The 21,326-nt window shown below is 39.4% G+C and overlaps 1 protein-coding gene across 5 annotated transcripts in view; it reads right to left on the minus strand.

The window, feature by feature from the left end:
- Nucleotides 1-19,406, minus strand: part of ATR (ATR serine/threonine kinase) — a 114,574-nt gene extending 95,168 nt beyond the window's left edge. For 4 of the 5 annotated variants that reach the window (XR_014824068.1, XR_014824067.1, XR_014824066.1 and 1 more), the window contains exons 1-8: nt 19,226-19,406; nt 10,296-10,387; nt 8,455-8,604; nt 5,300-6,177; nt 4,302-4,480; nt 3,686-3,877; nt 1,249-1,439; nt 584-736 (exon numbers count right to left, since the gene is read on the minus strand). Coding sequence is in view for 2 of the 5 variants with exons in the window: in XM_084989926.1 (XP_084846052.1) it covers nt 584-736; nt 1,249-1,439; nt 3,686-3,877; nt 4,302-4,480; nt 5,300-6,177; nt 8,455-8,604; nt 10,296-10,387; nt 19,226-19,284 (1,894 nt within the window). In the remaining 3 variants the exon portion in view is untranslated. Of the gene's footprint in view, nt 1-583; nt 737-1,248; nt 1,440-3,685; nt 3,878-4,285; nt 4,481-5,299; nt 6,178-8,454; nt 8,605-10,295; nt 10,388-19,225 lie in introns of all 5 variants that reach the window. The other variant, XM_084989927.1, reaches the window with a different exon arrangement.
- Nucleotides 19,407-21,326: the final 1,920 nt, after the last annotated feature.

Consider the following 21,326-nt stretch of genomic DNA (forward strand, 5'->3'; position numbering starts at 1 on the left):
CGATTCGACCCCTAGCCTGGGAACTTCCATATGCTGCTGTGAGGCCCTAAAAGGTCAAATATATATATATATATATATACATATACATATATATATATATATATTTTTTTTTTTTTTAATTAAAAGCTCCTTTTCCAAATAAAACATGCACTGAAAAAGGTCTATGTACAATCTTACCTGTCAGGGAAATCCAAATTGAAAATCATACCCATCAGATGGCAAAAAGATTGCATATTTATTTTGATAGTTACATCTCTGACATTCCTTTTTCTTTTTAAGATAGCAAAAATTTTAAAATCTGTCAATGCCAAGTGCTGGTGAGGACATGAAACAATAGGTACTCATACATTCTGCTAACAGGAATGTAAAGTGGAATGACATCTTTGGAGAACAATGTGGCAGAATAGAATAGAGGATGTACAAATTCTGTAATTTATTCCTTTCTGCATGTCTAACTCCTTCTTGAACTATTAAAAAATGTAACTTCTCTTGTAATTATTGAAAAAATAGAAGTGACAGGTGTTAAGTCATACAGAGGTAAGATTAAAAAAAACCACACACATAGAATTTTGTGACCACTTACAGTAGCTGTCTGAAATCCTCTGGCTTAACGATAGAAGATCAGTGGCAAACGTGGTCAACCTTAAAGAGCCATCATCAGAATGGGAACAAATCCATGGAAGCGAGAGCATTCCACATAAATCTTCCAGGATATGATCTTCAAATGACGTTTTTACTACAAGAACACACAATGGATGATTAATTACATATTTTCCTTAATTATCTTTTCCTCCATCATATTTACCTATGCCTTTTTTTGACTAAAAAAAGACATTCTACACACACTAAGTGGAATTACAGTAAACATTCAATAAACAGGGGTTCTTAACATAGAGATGATGTTCTGAGGTCTGTGAAACCAAAGGAATTAAAAGTGACTTTATGAAAACATTCATTTATACATTTTTTTAGGAGAAAGATCATAGATAGCATTCTTCAGATTCTCAAATCAAAAATTTTTAAATTACAAATAATTTCTACTTACTGAAATAGAACAATAAATCAAAATATTACACAAATAAATTTGGAACTTACAAGTTACTGATAAACCTCATAGAATTGAAAACAAGAAAAAACTTTAGGGTATTCCCAACATTTGTGCATTTAGGCATGAGGCAAAAGAGAAAACTTATTTCTATACTGATTACCTTGAAAAGTTATTTTGCTCTATTGCTTATTTGTACTCACCTTGAATATACATTAAAGCATCATATATTTTCATGACTTTGTCAATAACTGCCTCCAGGTCAGGTTTCTGAACAGATTCTAACAAAGTCCTACAGCTCTTAAGCACTTTTGTGTAAAACTCCAAAGACATCCATGTTATCACTTCTGAAGGTTTCTTCTTACATGTCTGTTGACAGTCCTTGAAATTACAGCTGTAGTTAAAACATTTTTAAGGCACAGAATTAAAATGAATTTTGTTATAGTCAAAACTAATACTGCAGCAAGCCAAAAGAAATTCAAACTATAAAACCTATTAACTTTAAACCAATTCAAAGCAAATGTGCATAAGACTTAATATATCATTATTATTTTAAGTTTAATCTCTTATGTCAGTCTAAATCACTCTTAGGATTTGGTAATTAAAATTAATCTACAAAGTTCCTATCGTGGCTCAGTGGTTAACAAATCTGACTAGCATCCATGAGGATGCAGGTTCCATGCCTGGCCTTGCTCAGTGGGTTAAGGATCTGGCGTTGCCATAAGCTGTGGTGCAGATTGCAGACATGGCTCAGATCCTGTGTTGCTGTGGCTGTGGCGCAGACCAGTGGCCACAACTCGGATTAGACCCCTAGCCTGGGAACTTCCATATGCCTTAGGTGCGGCCCTAAAAAGCCAAAAATAAAAAATAAAATTAATACAACAGGAGTTTCCACTGTGGTTCAGCAGGTTAAGAACCCAAGTAGCATCCATGAGGATGCGGTCCAATCCCTGGCCTCACTCAGTGGGTTAAGGATCTGGCATTAATGTGAGCTCTGCTGCAGGTCACAGATGTGGCTTGGATCTGGCATTGCTGTGGCTGGGATGTAGGCCAGCAGCTGCAGCTCTGATTCAATGCCTACTCTGGAAACTTCCATATGCCCCACTTGCAGCACTAAAAAGAAAAAAAAAAATTAATCTACGATATTTAAATGTGACATGACCAGGCTTTAAAATAACATAAGATACACCTGTGTAAACCCTTTTTTAATAATAGGACAAAAGCAGACTTCACCCTAAGTATAGCTATTCTTTCAAGTTATCTCACATTCCAAATTTAATGCAATCTAATTATTATAGTTTTTAAGGCCACACCCACGACAATACGGAAGTTCCCAGGCTAGGGGTCGAATTGGAGCTATAGCTGCCAGCCTACACCACAGCTCATGGCAACCCCAGATCCTTAACTCACTAAGCGAATCCAGGGATCTAATCCATGTCCATGAATATTAGTTGGGTTCGTTACTGCTAAGCCCAGTAGTGAACTCCCTATAGTTCTTTAAAAATCTCCTTCATAACTTTGTATTAACTATTTAAGTGTGAGTCAGGAAATACAGAATGAATGATCTTGTAAAAAATGAACAAGGAGTGTTAGTCTATAATGTGGCAGTAAAAATAAGACTAAATCTTCAAAGAGGGTCCACACTTTGTTTCTTCTGATGGAATAATTACCTCATGCTAAGATACTAGACTGGAAATATACACCTAACGAGTTCTAAATTCTTACTTTTATTTATTGACGGGCAAAGGTCTTTTGACTAAATGTTTGGTTAGAAGAGCACTGGCTTTTGAAATGTATAAAAATGTGTTCTACTCTGTAATCATATATGCCCAGGAAAGTTAGTTTAGGCTTCAAACAAAAAAGGGCCTCAATTTCTCTGAGCCTCAATTTCTAATGTGTAAAATGGACATAAGAGCATTTTCTTCATAAAACTGTTGTAAAGATTAAATAAGATATGTATAGTACTTAATACAGTACCTGGCATTTAGTGAGTGCTTAATCAAAAATTTTTTTTATCATTTTAGGGCCATACCCATGGCATATAAAGGTTTCCAGGCTAGGGGTCGAATTGGAGCTATACCTTCTGGCCTATGCCACAGCAATGCCAGATCTGAGCCACATCTGCAACCTAACACCATAGCTCATGGCAATGCCAGATCCTTAACCCACTCAGGGAGGAAAGGGATCCAACCTGCATCCTCATGGATACTAGTCAGACTTGTTTCTGCTGAACCATGATGGGAATGCTTAAAAGAAATTTTTTTTTTTTTTTTTGCCTTTTAGGGCCGCACCTGAGGCATATGGAAGTTCCCAGGCTAGGGGTCGAATCAGAGCTACGGCTGCCAGCCTATGCCACAGTCAGAGCAATGCAGGATCCAAGCCACATCTGTGACCTACACCACAGCACACAGCAATGCCAGATCCTTAACCCACTGAGCAAGGCCAGGGATTGAACCCACATCCTGATGGATTCTAGTCAGGTTTGTTAACCACTGAGCCATGAAGGGAACTCCTAAAAAATTTTTATTTCACTGAAAAGTTTGTGTTCCAAGGTCACAAAAATCAAGTAAAGAGGTCTCCTAAAACAATAAATTCAAATTTATTACATGAAATCCACCCAGAAAATGCAAGTTGTTTTACCAGTCCATGTTTTGATGAGAACAATGAACAGTACACAGAGCAGTCAGTTGTAGGATGACAGAGATTCCTTCTAATGTCTCAATAACTGGATTCTTCATATTATTGAATTCAAGGAAATTCTGAAGGGATTCAGCTTTCTGTTTCAGTAAATTCCATAATATGCTCTTTTTGTTCACATCCACATGTTTAAATCTGTAATTAATTATAACCAGAGTATAAAGGTATTCATATTCAATACAAATTTTGCTCACATATGAAAAATACTTAAAACAAAAGACAGCATGTAATGGCAACTACTGAAATTTAAAACAACTTTTACAGTTGGCTGAAAAATGAGTATTCTTTGACTACATTACAAAAAATAGTTTAACATTTTTAAAATAGCTGATCTATCATCTCAAGATTTTTCATGTGTTAAAAAGTTAAATTAGCCATGAAATCTTTTATACTGGAATAGACTACAAAAAGAAATATTAAAATATTTTAAGCATTCCTTTGACAACCTATAGAAAGAAAAAAAATGCACTCCGTGTATTTAAGTCAAAGAATTTAAGGTGATTTTTAAGTGAATAAAGTTTTATTAAGTGGCTAAATACAAACTGAATCAAGGTCATACTCCTCAGTCTGTTTTGGTGCTCTCTTGGAAGCATTTAGAGATGAGCTGAGTCGACGCCGTTTGGGTGATAGTCCATCACTATTACTGCTGGGGTTTTCCTGTTGAATTTGGCACTGAACCTTCTCAATGATTTCCATACTTTCCATTTTCAAGGCTGCATAAAGTGGGCCCAACAAATACTGAGGAAGCAAAAATAATTTTAAGGTAAGTTTATATTATTCACAGATAGCAAAAATGCATTAGGTATTAGTTATAAGATTTCACATAAGGTTTTTAATAAGGTTGCTTGATGAGACTATTTTCAGTCTCATCAAGCAAAACAAAGACCTAAGTTAATCTATACTATTTCAGAGTCTATAAATAGACACATACATAGTTCTACATCTAGAACTATGGTTCTATAGTCTTAGATAGCCTCAGACAACTCCTTCTCTCTCTAATCTGTTTTTCACTTGACCACAATGGCACAAAGAAAAATTCTTAATTCCTAAAGGGAACCACTAACTTCTTTCATACTACAAATTTAGCAAGACTTACAGATAAAATAAACTATTTAATCAACTTATTGCATATCTATTTTATTGTACTACCTGTATCCCATACTCCAAAAAAGGGCATAATTTGACATGACTAGTACTATATACCTATAGGTTTTCTAAAAGTAATTGTTACAACCTGTCAAAGAAAAATCCATGTGTGTGCTCAAAGTTTTTGCAATTAAGTTGATAACTGACCCTCTTTTAATTAATAAGGCAACAAACTCTACTTTAAAACATTCTACTGCCTTGGCAGTTCATTACCAATGTAGTGAACAAATCTTTCTGAAATCCAATTAAAAATCCATAATAGGAAGCCAAAGTAGATTATGAAAATCATCCCATTTTGAATGTACATTTGTATTATTAAAGATACTCTATCTTCTCATTATTACATTTGCATATATGCATACAATGAAGAACAGAATACATACTTAACAAGTAATCTTAAAAAAGACTTACCTCTGCTTCTACCTGAACCCCAAGCACATCCACAAGAGTTCTACAAATATTTCTCACATACACCTTCCTGACTTGTAAAGCAGATTCATACCCAGCTGGCACATATTTAAAGAAATACTGCAGCAAGTGGCATAAAGCTGCTTTTAGCAAATCAGACTTAAGCTGCACAAGCACACCGTCTTCAAACATGACACAGAGTTTTTCTAGCAGCATATTTAAATAGACAGGCTCAATATTTCTATAAGCTTCTGCTTCAAAGGGGAATAATGTCTTTATTAGCTTTGACAATGGCTCTTCATAGAGTTTCAGCTGGTCAGCATCCATGTCTACAAGGTGCTTTAATAATTCCAAAAATGAACTGAAGAAAGTGCTAGCTGGTTGTGCTGGTAGTCCTCCAAGCTCAAAGAGTTCAGTTAAAAGCCTAATTGCTAAGGCTTTAATTTTTGGACTACCACACTCTAGCAGAACACAACCAATCCGCCAAAGTAAAAGTTCTTGTCTTCTAAAAAACACAGTTGCAATAATACGAATAAGAACCGTTAATAAAGTGACTTCAAGAAACTCTAAATTTTGCATGTTCATAAACTGCAAAGGAGCTGGTTGTAAATATCCCACATGTTCATCTAATTGACTTAAAAATCGGCTAACTACCACTGGCCATTCCACAAAATGTCCCGTTGCATCTCTTTTGTGGAGGTAAATCAAGTCTTCAAAAAGATGTAATAATTCCTTTGTCAGTACTCCAAAAATAGTAGGACTCTTGCTTTTAAAAAGAAACAATAATGAGCAGATGACTTCACAGATTTTCTTGTGTAACACATGACAGGATGGAGTTGCTGCAATCCGCAAAAGCCTTGTTATGATCCAATTACTGAATTCTTTGAAATAAAAAAATAAAAAAGATATTAAGTAAGTACATCAGGAGGCTAATTAATTTGTTAAATGCTTGATGACTTATTTTTAAGGTATAAACTTCACTAACAAAATACTCTAAAACACTCCCTACACAATGAAAACATAATAATTTAGAATACCAATTCTGGAGTCTGATAAGTTCCTAGCTTTCCACTTGCTAATTCTGTGAACTTTTCATTTCTCTAAAGCTCTGTAACTTCATCTATGAAAGGGGAATAATGACATCTACTTTCTATTTTACCCTGATCAAGGAAGACAATATATGTGAAATTCTCAGCATTGTGCCTTAAGTTAAATAAATGCTCAATCAATAGTAATTTTCACTCCTTCAACAAATATTATTGAGTTGCGACTCTGTTCCAGGTGCATAAGAACAAATCAGTCATAGTCCTGCCTTCATGATTCTTAAAATATAGGTTCTTAAACTTAAGTGCAACTAAGAGATATACTTTATATCATGACCCAGTATACATATGCATATTTGTTTTATTTAAATAAATGAAACAAAAGCTTCATGAAATAATACTTACAACATGCAAAGTACTGTATTTTCTATTCAATTATATGACATCTTCATTTTATAATCTATTATTTAAAAATTAGTGTAGCAGATAATACAAAGAGGTATTTATAATACAGTTTAATAACTACCATGGTAGATGAAATGAAGAATACCTCTGTACTACAGAGTATAAAGAAAGCACAACTAAGCCAGTCCTAAGGTAGGCAGTCAGTAATGGTCAGAAAAGACTTGGAGGACATGTATTGAAGTCGAGTCTTGAAATTCAGACCAAAAAATTTAAAATACTCTATGCATTGTACAGAGAAAAAAGACGTTTGCTTTACATTTCTTTTCTTTTTTTTCTTTTTTTTGTCTTTTCGTCTTTTCTAGGGCCACAGCCACGGCATATGGATGTTCTCAGGCTAGGGGTCTAATCGGAGCCACAGCAATGCAGGATCCGAGCCAGGTCTGTGATCTACGCCACAACTCACAGCAACACTGGATCCTTAACCCACTGAGCGAGGCCAGGGATCGAACCCTCAACCTCATGGTTCCTAGTCGGATTCGTTTCCGCTGTGCCACAACAGCAGCTCCGCTTTACATTTCTTTATAAGGAAGTCAATAAAGGGACAAAAGCAGTGGAAAAGGTAAGGATAAAGCCTAGAAAAAAGCTTCAACATCTAGAATAGGAATCAGCAAACTTGTTTTTTTCTTTTTTTGTTTTTTAGGGACACAGCCATGGCATATGGAAGTTCCCAGTCTAGAGGTCAAATAGGAGCTGCAGCTGCCAGCCTAAGCCACAGCCACAGCAATGTGGGATCTGAGCAGCATCTGCAACCTACACCCCAGCTCACAGCACAGCTGTATCCCCAACCCACTGAGCAAGGCCAGGGATAGAACAAGCATCCTCACTTATACTAGTTGGATTCATTTCTGCTACACCACAACGGGAATTTCCAGCAAACTTGTTCTTTTTTTTTTTTTCTTTTTTTTTCTGTCTTTTTGCCATTTCTTGGGCCACTCCCTTGGCATATGGAGGTTCCCAGGCTAGGGGTTGAATTGGAGAATTGGAGCTGTAGCCGCCAGCCTGCGCCAGAGCCACAGCAACGCAGGATCCGAGCCGCCTGTGCAACCTACACCACAGCTCATGGCAACGCCAGATCCTTAACCCGCTGAGCAACGCCAGGGATTGAACCCATGACCTCATTGTTCCTAGTCAGATTCGTTAACCACTGAGCCACAACGGGAACTCCCAGCAGCAAACTTGTTCTTAAAGGACCAAACAGTAAATGTTTTAGGCTTGAGGTCCATATGGTTTCCATGTCAACTACTCAGTGTTGCCTTTGAGTAGCTGCAGACTGTAAGTAAATGAATGAGCATGGCTGTGCTCCAATAAAACTTTGTTCCCAGAAACAGGAGGCCAGACTGTAGGCATGGTGTATTAACAGCTGATCAAGAAGAAAGAGATTACTAAAAAGAGAATAAAGATAACTGCTTAAGTGTTCAATGTCATATAAACATATTCAATGACTTCTGCTACATTCTGGGTATCTAGTTCATAGCAAAAGAAAATAAGGATTCATGAAATAAAACTAACCATCATCATTTTGTACCCTCAAGTTATAGCAAATTTGACCAAATTACGTATAACAATATGTACAGTATATTTCAGAAAAGCAGAAGAGGCTAGAATTCATAAGAGAGATTGCAAATGAATGCACAAACCAGCAGAACTTACCAATACAACTACTTTTGGCTTCATTTTGTCCATGGCTTCCATTCACATTTACAAACATAAGTGGGGAAGACTTCATGATATGCTGGATGAAATCAAGCAACATCACAGAGGTTGGCTGAGAGTCAGTTTTCTTTACAAGTTCCACAGCAACTAAAAAAATAAAAGTTTCATTTTAAAGACTCGGGACAAATTTTAAGACTCAGTCCTTCTGTTAAGAAACTAGACTTTGGAGTTCCCATCGGGGCTCAGTGGAAACAAACCTGACTGGTATCCATGAGGACTCAGGTTCAATCCCAGGCCTTGCTTAATGGGTTAAGGATCCAGCATTGCTGTGAGCTGTGGTGTAGCTTGCAGATGTGGCTTGGATCTGGCATTGCTGTGGCTGTGGCTTAGGCCAGTGGCTACAGCTCCAATTCAACCCCTCACCTGGGAACCTCTATATGCCTCAGGTACAGAGCCTATAAAAGAAAAAGAAAAAGAAAAAGAAAAAAGAAAAGGAAAAGAAAAAGAAAACAAAGAAACTAGATTTTGGTGACAGAATTATGTCCAAAACAGTGCTCACAATAAACTGATGGAGCTAAACACTAAAATCCTATCTTTCTAATTTTAAACGTTAAATAGTCACTTACATTCAACTAGTCTATATCCACTCACCAAACATGTGCTATAGGCCTACGACATGCCTGGCATTGTGTTAAAATCTGAGGATTAATAAAAAATAACAGCCCTCACAATGAGGTGAGAGTTAGACAAATAAACTAGAATTATAATACAATAGGTTAACTACATTGATCCATTAATAGAGGAGACAAGTGTCTGGCAAGATGCTGTAAAAGAGCTGATTCCTAAATGATGAGTCGGTCAAGCAGAGAGGGAAAGGGCAAGTAGTCTAAACAGTACCATATGAAAACATATCTTGCAAATACTCAGTAATCCTTTCTTATTTTTCAACAACTCATAATTTTATTGATTGAAAAAAGGCCAAATGAGTATTAAAAAGTCATAAAATCGGTGTCAAATTTGGAATTAAATTTATAAACCATGAGCCAAATACCTATATTACCTTGTTCGCATAATTTTAACAGATGTGCCACATACGACACCATCTTACCAAGTTAAAAATATTTGTGTTTTAGATTGCCGCAGGAAATAGTTGATTCAACAACTCAGAGAAATCTTATTACCTCCCATACACAAAGTCGCCAACTCTTAAAGAGGTTTCTTTGTATTTTGTTTTTGTTTTTGTTTTGTTTGTTTTTGGTTTTTTTTGTCTTTTTGCTATTTCTTTGGGCTGCTCCCATGGCATATGGAGGTTCCCGGGCTAGGGGTCGAATCGGAGCTGTAGTCACCAGCCTATGCCAGAGACACAGCAACGCTGGATCCGAGCTCATGGCAACGCCAGATCGTTAACCCACTGAGCAAGGACAGGACCAAACCCGCAACCTAATGGTTCCTAGTCGGATTCGTTAACCACTGCGCCACGACGGGAACTCCTAAAGAGGTTTCTTTTAATGACATTTGCTGTTTCTCAACCACTGACATAAGACCTAGCTAAAATAAAACTAGACAAATACTTTATCTACAATAATATTACGTATTAAAGAAAAACTCATAGCCAGCAGCAAAAAAAATCTAGAAACAAAGAGGAAAACAGAATTACTTTAAAAGCCTAAATCATATTATATAACAAGTAATACTGTAAATAATTTGTTTATAAACTGTCATAAATACTATTTATCTAAAATTATTTACATAGAGAAAAATGCTAGTATCATGTTGTATACGTGGAAAAGAATACAATTTAATTTATAAAACTCATGTAAGAAATAATTGTTTCTTACCAACGTTTACATCTGTAAGTATTCGGTCAATGAACTGGCATAGAATTTGTCTTGGCTTCTGTACAACGGTATTATATTCCTCTGGACTGGCACTAAAATACAAACAGAATATATTTAACCTTTAATGGGACTCACTATTTCATTTGCAAAAATTCTCTAAAATTGAACTTACCAAACATGTTTATTTTTAGTGTTAATAATGAGATTATTCTTCTGCAAAGTATCCAATCTGCAAAGACTAGACCTGCCCTGCCCAATACGGTGACCTTTGTCACATGCAGCTATTGAGAACCTGAAATGTCATTAGTCCAAACTAAGATGTGCTAGTATAAAACACATATTGAATTTTGAATATTTGGTACCAAGATGTATTATATATTGCATTAATAATTTTACATTAATTACATGTTGAAATGATAATATCTGGCTATACTGAGTTAAATAATATATATTATTAAAACCTTTTTGGGGGGTCTTTTTGTCTCTTTAGGACCACATTCGTGACAAATGGAGGTTCCCAGGCTAGGGGTCTAATAGGAGCTGTAGCCGTCAGCCTACACCACAGCCATAGCAAAGCACGATCTGAGTCACATCTGTGACCTACACCACAGCTCATGGCAATGCTGGATCCTCCACCCTCTGAGCGAGATCAGGGATTGAACCCGTGTCCTCATGGATGCTAGCTGGGTTCGTTAACTGCTGAGCCATGATGGAAACTATTAAAATGTCTTTTCAGCTATTTTCTTTTTGTAATGCAGCTACTAGAAAATTTTAAATTACACACATGGCTTGCATTATATTTCTATTGAGCAGTGCTGATCTAGACTTTTGGAAAACCTAAAGAAAACAGTTTCTTCAACAAATAAATTTCAAGGGAAAAAAGAGAGAAGAAACCTATAATGAAGACTTAAAAACTGTATCAACCAATTATAATGTATGATCCTACAATGGATTCTGAATCAGAAATAAAAACTAACAGTAAACTATATATTACAATTGGGAAAAACCGAACACAGACTAGATGTATAGTTTGATGAGAAGAAATTATATTTTTAAGAGTTCCCTGGTAGCCTAGTGGTTAAGTGTCTGGAATTGTCACTGCTGTGGCTCAGGTCACTGGGGTGGCGTGGGTTTGATTCTTGGCTCAGGAACTTCTTCATGTAAGGCCAAAAAAATAAAACCAAAAAACAACTTATACTATCTATACAGCCCTGTAAAACATACATATATTTTCCCACTTATCTCAAACAATACTAAAAGAAAAAATGAGAAGATTAATTTTCTTGATTATTCAATCACAAAGTCCAATCCTAATTGTTTACATATAGGATCCATGGCAACTACAGCTGGTACATGCCATGATGGAAACAGTCCTGTTACATAGTAAGCAGTGAAAAAAATGTGTTCAATGAATTAATGGTTCATAAGAATCTTTCTGAAGCTTGCGGCTCTTTAACCTTAATGCATAATCTTCTGGGCCTGTGCAGTATCTACTTATTCTCTACCACTAAACCACAGGCTCCTAGAAGTGGGAGACTATATTTTATTTCTGTATGAATTCCTGTAGCACCACCAGACCACAGGCTCCTACAGGAGAGAAAATGCGTTTGATTTCTCTTTGCATCCCCTTAGCCCACCTAGAACTGTGTCCTGCTTGACTGAAAACAACTAAGTTATTAGTGAAGTTAACAAACACAAGTAATGCAAACCCTTGGTAAATAGAATTAAAGAATATAGTTGTATGTTAAAGAGAAAAAACTTGGTGTTATTTATCTTATTATTTAAACCAGCTTTGCCCAATAGAAATATAATGCAAGTCGCAGTTGTAATTCAAAATTTTTGTTACAATAAGAATGTAAAAAAAAAAAAGCAATTTTTTTTTCGGGCTGCACCTGCAGCATATGGAGGTTTCTGGCTAGGGGTCTAATAGGAGCTGCAGCCGCCAGCCTACACTACAGCCATAGCAATATGGGATCCGTCTGCGTCTGCGACTTACACCACAGCTCACAGCAACACCAGATCCTTAATCCACTGAGCGAGATCAGGGATCGAACCAGCATCCTTCATGGATCCTAGTCAGGTTTGTTAACCACTGAGCCACGAAGGGAACTCCAAAAACAAGCAATTTTAATCACAACAATATATCCAAAATATTATTTGTACAAGTAATCAATATAAAAATTTTTACTGAAATTGTTTACAATTCTTTTTGGGGAGGGGGTGTTAGGTCATTAAAACCCAGTATCTTTATATTTGGAGCACATCTCAATTTAGATTAGCCACATGTGAAATGCTCAATGGCCACATTTGGCTAGTAGTGTCCTGAGTATACCGTAGGACATCACAAATTTAAATATAACAAAAAGTTTTTAAGTCTAAAATTACAAGGTAACATGAATTGTGTTAGACAAAGTTAGGAGATTTTGTCATAAACCAAGTATAATTTGACAAGTGTCATTTAAAAATGTGGTAGAAGAGTTCCTGTCATGGCTCAGTGGTTAACAAATCCGACTAGGAACCATGAGGTTTCTTCAATCCCTGGCCTCGCTCATTGGGTTAAGGATCCGGCATTGCCTGAGCTGTGGTGTAGGTGGCAGATGTGGCTCGGATCCCACATTGCTGTGGCTCTGGCATAGGCCGGCGGCTACAGCTCCGATTCGACCCCTAGCCTGGGAACCTCCATATGCCGCAGATGCGGCCCTAGAAAAGGCAAAACGACAAAATAAATAAATAAATAAATAAAAATGTGGTAGAGAGGAACCAGGATTGTGGGTGGTAGTCACAGTTTTCTATAAAGTTTAACTTTGTAAAAAGATTATGCATTCATGTGTCATTTGTATAATTTTTAAAAATCAGTTTTTAATAAAGGTAAAGTGATTATCATTCATTAGCTGTACTATCAGAATAAAGAAACTCATGAGAGAGTAAGCACTTTTTTTTTTTTTTTTGGTCTTTTTTTCTTTTCTAGGGCCACACCCGAGGCATATGGAGGTTCCCAGGCTAGGGGTCTAATTGGAGCTGTAGCCTCCGGCCTATACCAGATCCACAGCAACATGGGATCCGAGCTGTGTCTGCGACCTACACCACAGTTCACAGCAACACTGGGTCCTTAACCCACTGAAAGAGGACAGGGATCAAAAGGGAAACCTAATGGTTCCCAGTTGGATTCATTAACCACTGAGCCATGACGGGAACTCTGAGAGTAAGCATTTCTTAAGCATACTGGAAATTTAAGTATCACGTGAAGTTTGGATGTATTTAACCAACAGTTAAGCACCACCACCCCCCCGCCCCCGGGCAAGCATCAAATGCCAGGAAAACCAAGGGACAATGTATCTGCTCCGAAAGAATTCACAGTTTAAAAGACAAAAAAGTAAACAGGCAATTTTAACACCACACAGTTAGGTATTAACAGAGCCAATATAGGAGTTCCCGTCGTGGCTCAGTGGTTAACGAATCAGACTAGGAACCATGAGGTTGTGGGTTCGATCCCTGGCCTTGCTCAGTGGGTTAACGATCCGGCGTTGCCATGAGCTGTGGTGTAGGTTGCAGACGCGGCTCAGATCCTGTGTTGCTGTGGCTCTGGCATAGTCTGGTGGCTACAGCTCAGATTCGACCCCCAGCCTGGGAACCTCCATATGCCGCAGGAGCAGCCCTAGATAAGGCAAAAAGACAAAATAAATAAATAAATAAATAAACCAGAGCCAATATAGAACATAAGAGGGACACTCAGTGAGTTTCCTGGTGGTATAGTGGTTAGGATTTCATGCTTTCACTGCTGTGGCCTAGGTTAAATCCCTGATCTGAGAACTCAAATTCCCACATCAAGCTGCTGCACACTGCAGCCAAAAAAAAGGGGACCCTCAGCTCAAGCAGGACCTATCAGTCAAGGCTCCCTGGAGGAGGTGATACAAAGCTGAGTCCCTTAGGGGCTTGGTAGGTAAATAAGGAAGGAAGGAGAGTATCCCAAGAGGAGGAAACAACATATGCAAAGGCTCAGGAACAAAAACATAAGCTGCTCTAAAAACTATAAGAGGTTCTATCTACATGGCCACAGAAGAGGGAGGCAGTAGCTGGAAATGAAGAGGGAAGAAAAGGTGGAAGCTGAAAGGGCCCACTAAGGAGTTTGGACTTTGTACTCAAGGCAATGGAACACGGAAGGTTAAAGTGAAGGTCTTTAAAATGTGAATTAAATTATCTTATTTCCCTGTTTAAACCATCTGAATAGCTTTCCACTGAACTTAAAAGAAAATGTAGCACCTCATTCTGCCCTATAACATGCTAAAGGATCTGGCCCCTGCTTACTCCTCCATCCCTAATTAACACCATTACCCTCTTTGGCCTCCATGTTCTAGATTTCTTCCTCTTCTTTAAAAAGTAGGCTCCTTCCCATCTAGAGATCTCTGCATTTCCTATTCCAGCTCAAACACTTTTCTTCCCAGTTTAACATGACTGGTTTCTTTTCACCATCCAAACCTCCTCCAGTGGCTAATGTTGCTGCTCTACAGCTCTTCATCTCCCTCCTACTCATTGCCCATTTAATATATATTCATTGCTGTTTAGGGCTATACCTACGGCATATGGAGGTTCCCAGGCTAGGGCCTACACCAGAGCCACAGCGATGCCAGATCTGAGCCACGTCTGCCACCAATACCACAGTTCAGGGCAATGCTGGATCCTTAACCCACTGAGCAAGGCCAGGGATCAAACCCGCAACCTCATGGTTCCTAGTCAGATTTGTTTCCGCTGTGCCATGATGGGAACTCCATCCCCATTTAATATTTTAATGGCAATTATCACTACTGGAAAATATCTTGTGATCATAAAGTAATTTTAAACAGGAAGATCAGAGAAGTCTCTTAGAAACAACATATGAATGGAAACAGCCAGTGTTAAGACAGAAGAAACAACAGTGCAATGGAATGAAGGTGGGAGTGACTTTTGTGTATTTGAAAGAGAAGGCCAGTGTTGTTGGAGTAGAGTGAGTAAGGGAGGTACAAAAGCCCAAGGGTCAGAGGTAGGCAGAGGCCAGATTATAAAGGAATTTAGAGGCCTTGGGATGGAGTTTGGATTTTATTCTAGGTGTGCTGGAAAACCAAAGGAAGATTTTTGATCAGGAGAGTAATGTTATATAATCTACGTATGATTTATAGTTGTAAAAATCACTTTGGTTGCTGAGTGTGAAATCCACTATAAATGGGTAAAAGTGTAAAAAGAAAGATCAGCTAAGAAGTTACTCTAATAGCTCAGATAAGAAGTTATGGTGATAGTGGTGGAGATGGTTTTAAGTGTTTTTTCAAAGACAGGGTTAACAGGACTTGTTGATGATTATTAAGGGGTAAGGGGGAAAAAAAATCAAGGATAACTCACAGGCTTATTTTTCCTTTTTGACTGCATCCAAGATATGCAGAAGTTCCTGGGCCAGGGATCAAACTTGTGCCACAGCAGTGACAGTACCAAATCCTAAACCCACCAAGCCACCAGGGAATTCCCTTTTAGGCTTTTGATTGGTACATTTACAAATAAATAAGGACAGTAAATCAGGAGTTCTGCTTTGGATATGTTAATCTTCTTTTCTGGGTGTAGATGTTGAATAAACAACCTAACATATACCTCTGGGCTAGATATACATTTGGGAGTTATCAGCATTTAGATAGTATTTTTTTTTCTTTTCTTTTTTTTTGCTTTTTAGGGCCACTTGTGTGGCATATTGAAGTTCCTAGGCTAGGAGTCTAGTCAGAACTGCTGCCGCCAGCCTACACCACAGCCACAGCAAAGCAGGATCCGAACCACATCTGCAACCTACACCACAGCTCATAGCAATGCAGGATCCTTGACCCACTGGGTGAGGCCAGGGATCAAACCTACATGCTTGCGGATACCAGATGGGTTCGTTTCTGCTGAGCCACAACGGGAACTCCTAGATTGTATTTAAAGCCATGAGACTAGACAGAGTTACTGAGGAGGAGAGTTGTAGTGCAGTGGAAACTAATCCAACTAGTATCCATGAGGATGCAGGTTTGATCCATCCCTGGCTTCGCTCAGTGGGTCCAGGAACCTGTGTTGCCGTGAACTGTGGTGTAGGTCGCATATGCAGTACAGATCCTGCGTTGCTGTGGCTAAGGCGCAGGCCAGCAGCTGTAGCTTCGATTTGACCCCTAGCCTGGAACCTCCATATGCCATGGATGTGGTCTTAAAACGCAAAATAAATAAATAAATAAGGAAAGAGGACAATCGATGTAGCCTGAAAGCACATATGGAGCCAAGAATGACTCCTAGATTTCTAGTTTAGAAAAACGAGTGAACATGGTATCATTTACTGAGATATCTCCCTACTTCAGTGAACGAGAGGTATTTAAACAAAACAAAACTTTGGGAGGTTAGAACATACAGAGAATTTGTATTGGATATATTGAGTCTTAAATGCATGTAGGACACCCAGGGAACAACTAATGGGGTTATCAGAACAACTGCAGTATGTGGTTGGATATAGTTTTGTAGGAAATAGATATGGGAGACATGCATTTAGAGTCATCAAATAGCAGATGGTAGTTGACAGCAGGAAAATAGATGAGATCAAACAGAAAGACTATAGAGAAAAGAGTGCTAATAGGAGTTCCCGTTGTGGCCCAGCAGGTTAAGAACACAACATATTGTCTATGAGGATGCAGGTTCAATCCCTGGCCTCATGCAGTGGGTTAAGGATCTGGTGTAACTGCAAGCTGCAACATAAGTTACAGATGCCGCTTAGATCCAGTGTTGCTGCAGCTGTGGTGCAGGCCTGGGAACTTCCATGTCCCACAGTGCAATCATGGAAAAAAAAAAAAAAAAAAAAAAAAGGGAGTGCTAACAGCAGAAAACATTGGAACAAAACTTATCCCTGAGAGACAGAGGAAAAGGAGGCCATACATTTAAACAGTAACATCTTACTTTTTTCAGAAATCTAATTGCCACGGTCACTTAAGAAAAAGAAAAAAAAATTAAGGAGAAAAAGACTTGATGGCTTGAATTTGAAATCTAGCTCTAATAATTGCTATCCTTTTGACTTCGTGACTCTGTTTCTTAATAAACAGTGATAATATTTGGTCCATTCTATATCATGGAGATACTATGTGAATGAATAAGCTGCAATGAAAAAGTCATGACAATTAAAAACTACTATTAGGTAATTCTCCATGGGTAAGTGTTTTTGCTTTTGTTTTTGTTTTTGTCTTTTTTGTCTTTTTTAGGGCCACACCCACAGCATATGGAGGTTCCCAGCCTAGGGGTCTAATCAGAGCTGTAGCTGCCAGCCTACACCACAGCCACAGCAACGCCAGATCCGAGCTGCATCTCATCTGCGACCTTCACCACAGCTCATGGCAATGCCGGATCCTTAACCCATTAGGCGAGGCCAGGGATTGAACCTCATGGTTCCTAGTCGGATTCGTTTCTTCTGCACCAGGACAGGAACTCCTAAGTTTTTTTTTTTTTTTAATTCCTTCTCTTAAAATGGCTACAAATGAATCAAAGGTAACATAAGCTCTGTTGATGAAAGAGACTATAAATAAATCCAAGATAGTATTATTTTTATCAACAAGTATCATACTGGAAGAGAGAAAAGGGAAGAGAAGTATTAATCAGCAAATTCTATATTAAAGCAGGGGGAGAGGGGGAAACACCCTGAGCTTTACATGGAGCCTGAAAGATGAAATAGGTACATCAACTTCCTGTGTGAACACCTGCCTTCATCTTAAGAAAGGTAAATGTTACTTTACAAAATGTTTACACAAGTATGATTGCAACACTCATGCCAAGGGGGAAAAAATCATACACACAAAAAGAGGATGATTCAGTTAAGACAAGCATGGTGCTGTTATTTATAACCTCTTATGTATGTAACTGAGGAAGACTAAATGTCAGTGTCTTGGTATGGCTAACAAATGGAGAGGGACACAACTGCACTGCACAAAGAAAGGAAATTAAATATCCCATGGGCTTAAAATCAGTTGTGGCTGTGTGCTAAGTTTTCAAACAATTTAAGAAATTGGAAAGCAACTATTCCAATTGACAGTTCAAATGCAGTAGTGGTACAAGCCCACTTTTCTATTCACAGTAGGTTACCAAAAAAAAAAAAAAAAAATTGAACAAACACCCTGCCTAGGCCTGGTTGAGGAAAGGTTGTAGGTGTGTTGAAGGACAGCAGACATCAACATCTCTCCCTTCTGTTGCGGCAGGAAACTGGTTTACATGATTCTATTCTCAGGTTTACAGGGGGAAAAAAAAAAAAGCTATGCAAATGGAACATTAAATTATCTTCAAATTTTGGCTTCATTCTTGCACATTTATATTTTGCAGACGTTGTGGTCGATTCCTGGGATTTCTGATTGAACTAACGAATTGGGGACTGGATGATCAACATGAAAAGGGTCCCATCTCCAGAATGGCCTATGGTTTCACTTCTAAGAAAGACACAAACTGCTTTTTCGAGCAACTGGCCTTCCTTGCATAAAATCTGAACAAATGACTTTTCATCCGAGGGCAGTTTGGGGTCAAAACATAGAAGAAACTGAGACAAATCCACAGGTCAAGTACTCCATCAAGGAAAGAGGCTTTTGAGAAGCAAAGCAGTGAGTGTAGGGAAGTGATCAGAAAGTTACCATCCGGCGGGACCCTTCCTTCCCGCCGCAGAGGCAATCCCCTGGGGGTGCTGCTGGGGGAGGAGCTTCAGGGCGCCGCTGAGGTAAAGTGGGACCTGCAGACGGCCCTCCCCTCGGACCCGCATCTGGCGGGTCTGCGGCGAAGCCCCCAGTCCTTTTAACCGCCTCTCTGTAGGAGAAGCGCTCTAATCAGCCACGGAGTGTCTCCACAAGGGCCCGGGTTGAGGGGATCGGAACTAGGACGCGCGCGGCTGGGGAGGGAGAGCACGTGAGATGCCGGCCTGGCCCTACCTGCCCAGCTCCCGCAGGGCCGGGATCATAGACGCCAACTCCAGACCATGCTCGCCCATGCTGAGGACGTGCACCACCGGTCAACTACACCCAGGCGGGCTCCTGGCGTCTCCACAGCCACCTCCGATGAGAAAGCGCGGCGCCCGACGGTGCCTCGCGGGGCCCAAAACTCCTCCCGGAAGCCGTGCGGGCCCGCTCGCCAGGTCCTAGTTCTTTTCTGCGTAGGACCCGGGGGAGGCCGGGAGGCCGAAGTGGGTGGGGAGAGTGGGCGGGGCAAGGGACGCGGCGCGGCGGAGGGTCAAGTTTCCCCAGTTGGGTTCGCTCTGAGATAGGCAGCTTGGTAAGTGGCCAGGCAAAAATCGTGAGAGTTTTGGTTTTTAGTTGCTCTGCTCTGTCACTCCCAAGCTTGGGAGGCTCAGAGAACCCAGACCCCGGGTCCTGGGAGGAAAGGGGCGTGGCGGGCACTAGCCCAGAATCCCTCTCATGACAAATGTGAAAAATGAGACAATTCAGCATCTAGAGCCCCAAGATCAGATCCAGGTCTCCCCAAAGACGCCCCCAGGTTCTTCATTTTCTTACTGTTCTCTTGACGGGTGTCTGAGAGGTATGGCGCAAAAGGTGGGCTCCTCCTTGTCCCAGCGGATATTTTTTCCCCTCAAATTGAAGTCTGCATTAGGTTTCCTTGAGGATACTCTCAAGTTTTTTCCTTTCTTTTCTTTTTTTTTTTTTTTTTTTTTTTTGGTATGGCCGCAACCGCGACAGACGGAAGTCCCCTAACCAGGGGTCAGATCCGAACGCAGCTGCAGCATCGTTGGATCCTTTAACCCTCTGTGGCAGGCTGGTGACTGAACTCTCGCCTCCATAGTGACCGGAGCTACTGCATTCGGATTCTCAACCCATTGTGCCACAGCGGGAACTTATCAACCTTTAATATTTAAGAAGAGGGTTAAATTGTGTTTATTTGTGGCTCATCAAGTGAGCGACAGTATTGTGTGTATTTATGTCACCTTTACCTTTGGCGTCTATTACCTGTGATTTAATTTTTAAGTAAATCAGTGGATTTTGGCTGTAGACATTTTGTAGCTCAACCTAGTTTTTTTTATACGAAAAATGGTCATCATAAGAGGCTGTTAACATGTCAAAGTTATGTTTAATCAGGCAAGGCCAGGCAGTGTATTTACCTTTGTTCCCTAACACAGGAGAATAATTGTTACACAGTATCTTAAGAAAAAAAAAAAAAAAAAAAAAAAAAAAAGGAGGGAGTTTCTGTTGTGGCTCAGGGGTAGCAAACCCTGCTAGTGTCCATGAGCACCCAGTGGGTTAAGAATCCCTGGCTTCACTCAGTGGGTTAAGAATCCCGTGTTGGCGCAAGCTGAGGTATAGATGGCATACGCCTCTTGGATCTGACCTAGCTGTGGTGGAGGCCAGCAGCATATGGAGGTCTGACTTGACCCCTAGGCTGGGAACCTCCATATGCCCTGGATGTGGCCCTAAAAAGACAAAAAAAAAAAAAAAAAGAAGCGGAGTGACAGCCAAATAGGCTCCTGTCTCAGGGATTTCGCGTTTGCTAAACCCTCTGCCTTGACCTTAAATATCCCTCTTAAATACCCTTCTTTCATCACTTCTCTTCAGATGTTTGCTGAAATGTCACCAGAAAGCCTCATATGGACTAGCACACTTGCACTCATACTCTCTCCCCCTCCATCCTTGCTTTATTTTCCTTCATAGCACATAGAATCAAGTTATATATTAAATACTATTTTTTTGACTGTCTCTTCCAATTAGAATATAAGCTCCTTGAGAGCGGGATTTTGCTTAGATACCTGGGACCTAAAAGAGTGCTTGGGATATAGTTGGTATGTAGTAATTATTTGTTAAATACCAGAATGCTATAGTGGGTGTTAGAGCACCAGGGAAAGAAAGACGGTTGACTGAAGCAGTGACATTTCAAACAAGATTTATTGACCAGCAGAGTGGTTGGGAGCACTGAGCAAGAGGAACTCAGAGCTGCCCGCTGTTGGGAGAGATTCAGGTTTTATAGGCTGGGGGTTTTGTGCTGAGTTCTGTAGGTCCAGGATGGTGGTTGAGATCAATGTATAAA

The sequence above is a fragment of the Sus scrofa genome, chromosome 13 (genome assembly GCF_054392235.1).
Source record: "Sus scrofa isolate SSC_HxYL_T2T_F1_AM1 chromosome 13, Sscrofa_HxYL_maternal_Yorkshire_Landrace_v2.0, whole genome shotgun sequence".
In the NCBI taxonomy this organism is placed as follows: domain Eukaryota; kingdom Metazoa; phylum Chordata; class Mammalia; order Artiodactyla; family Suidae; genus Sus; species Sus scrofa.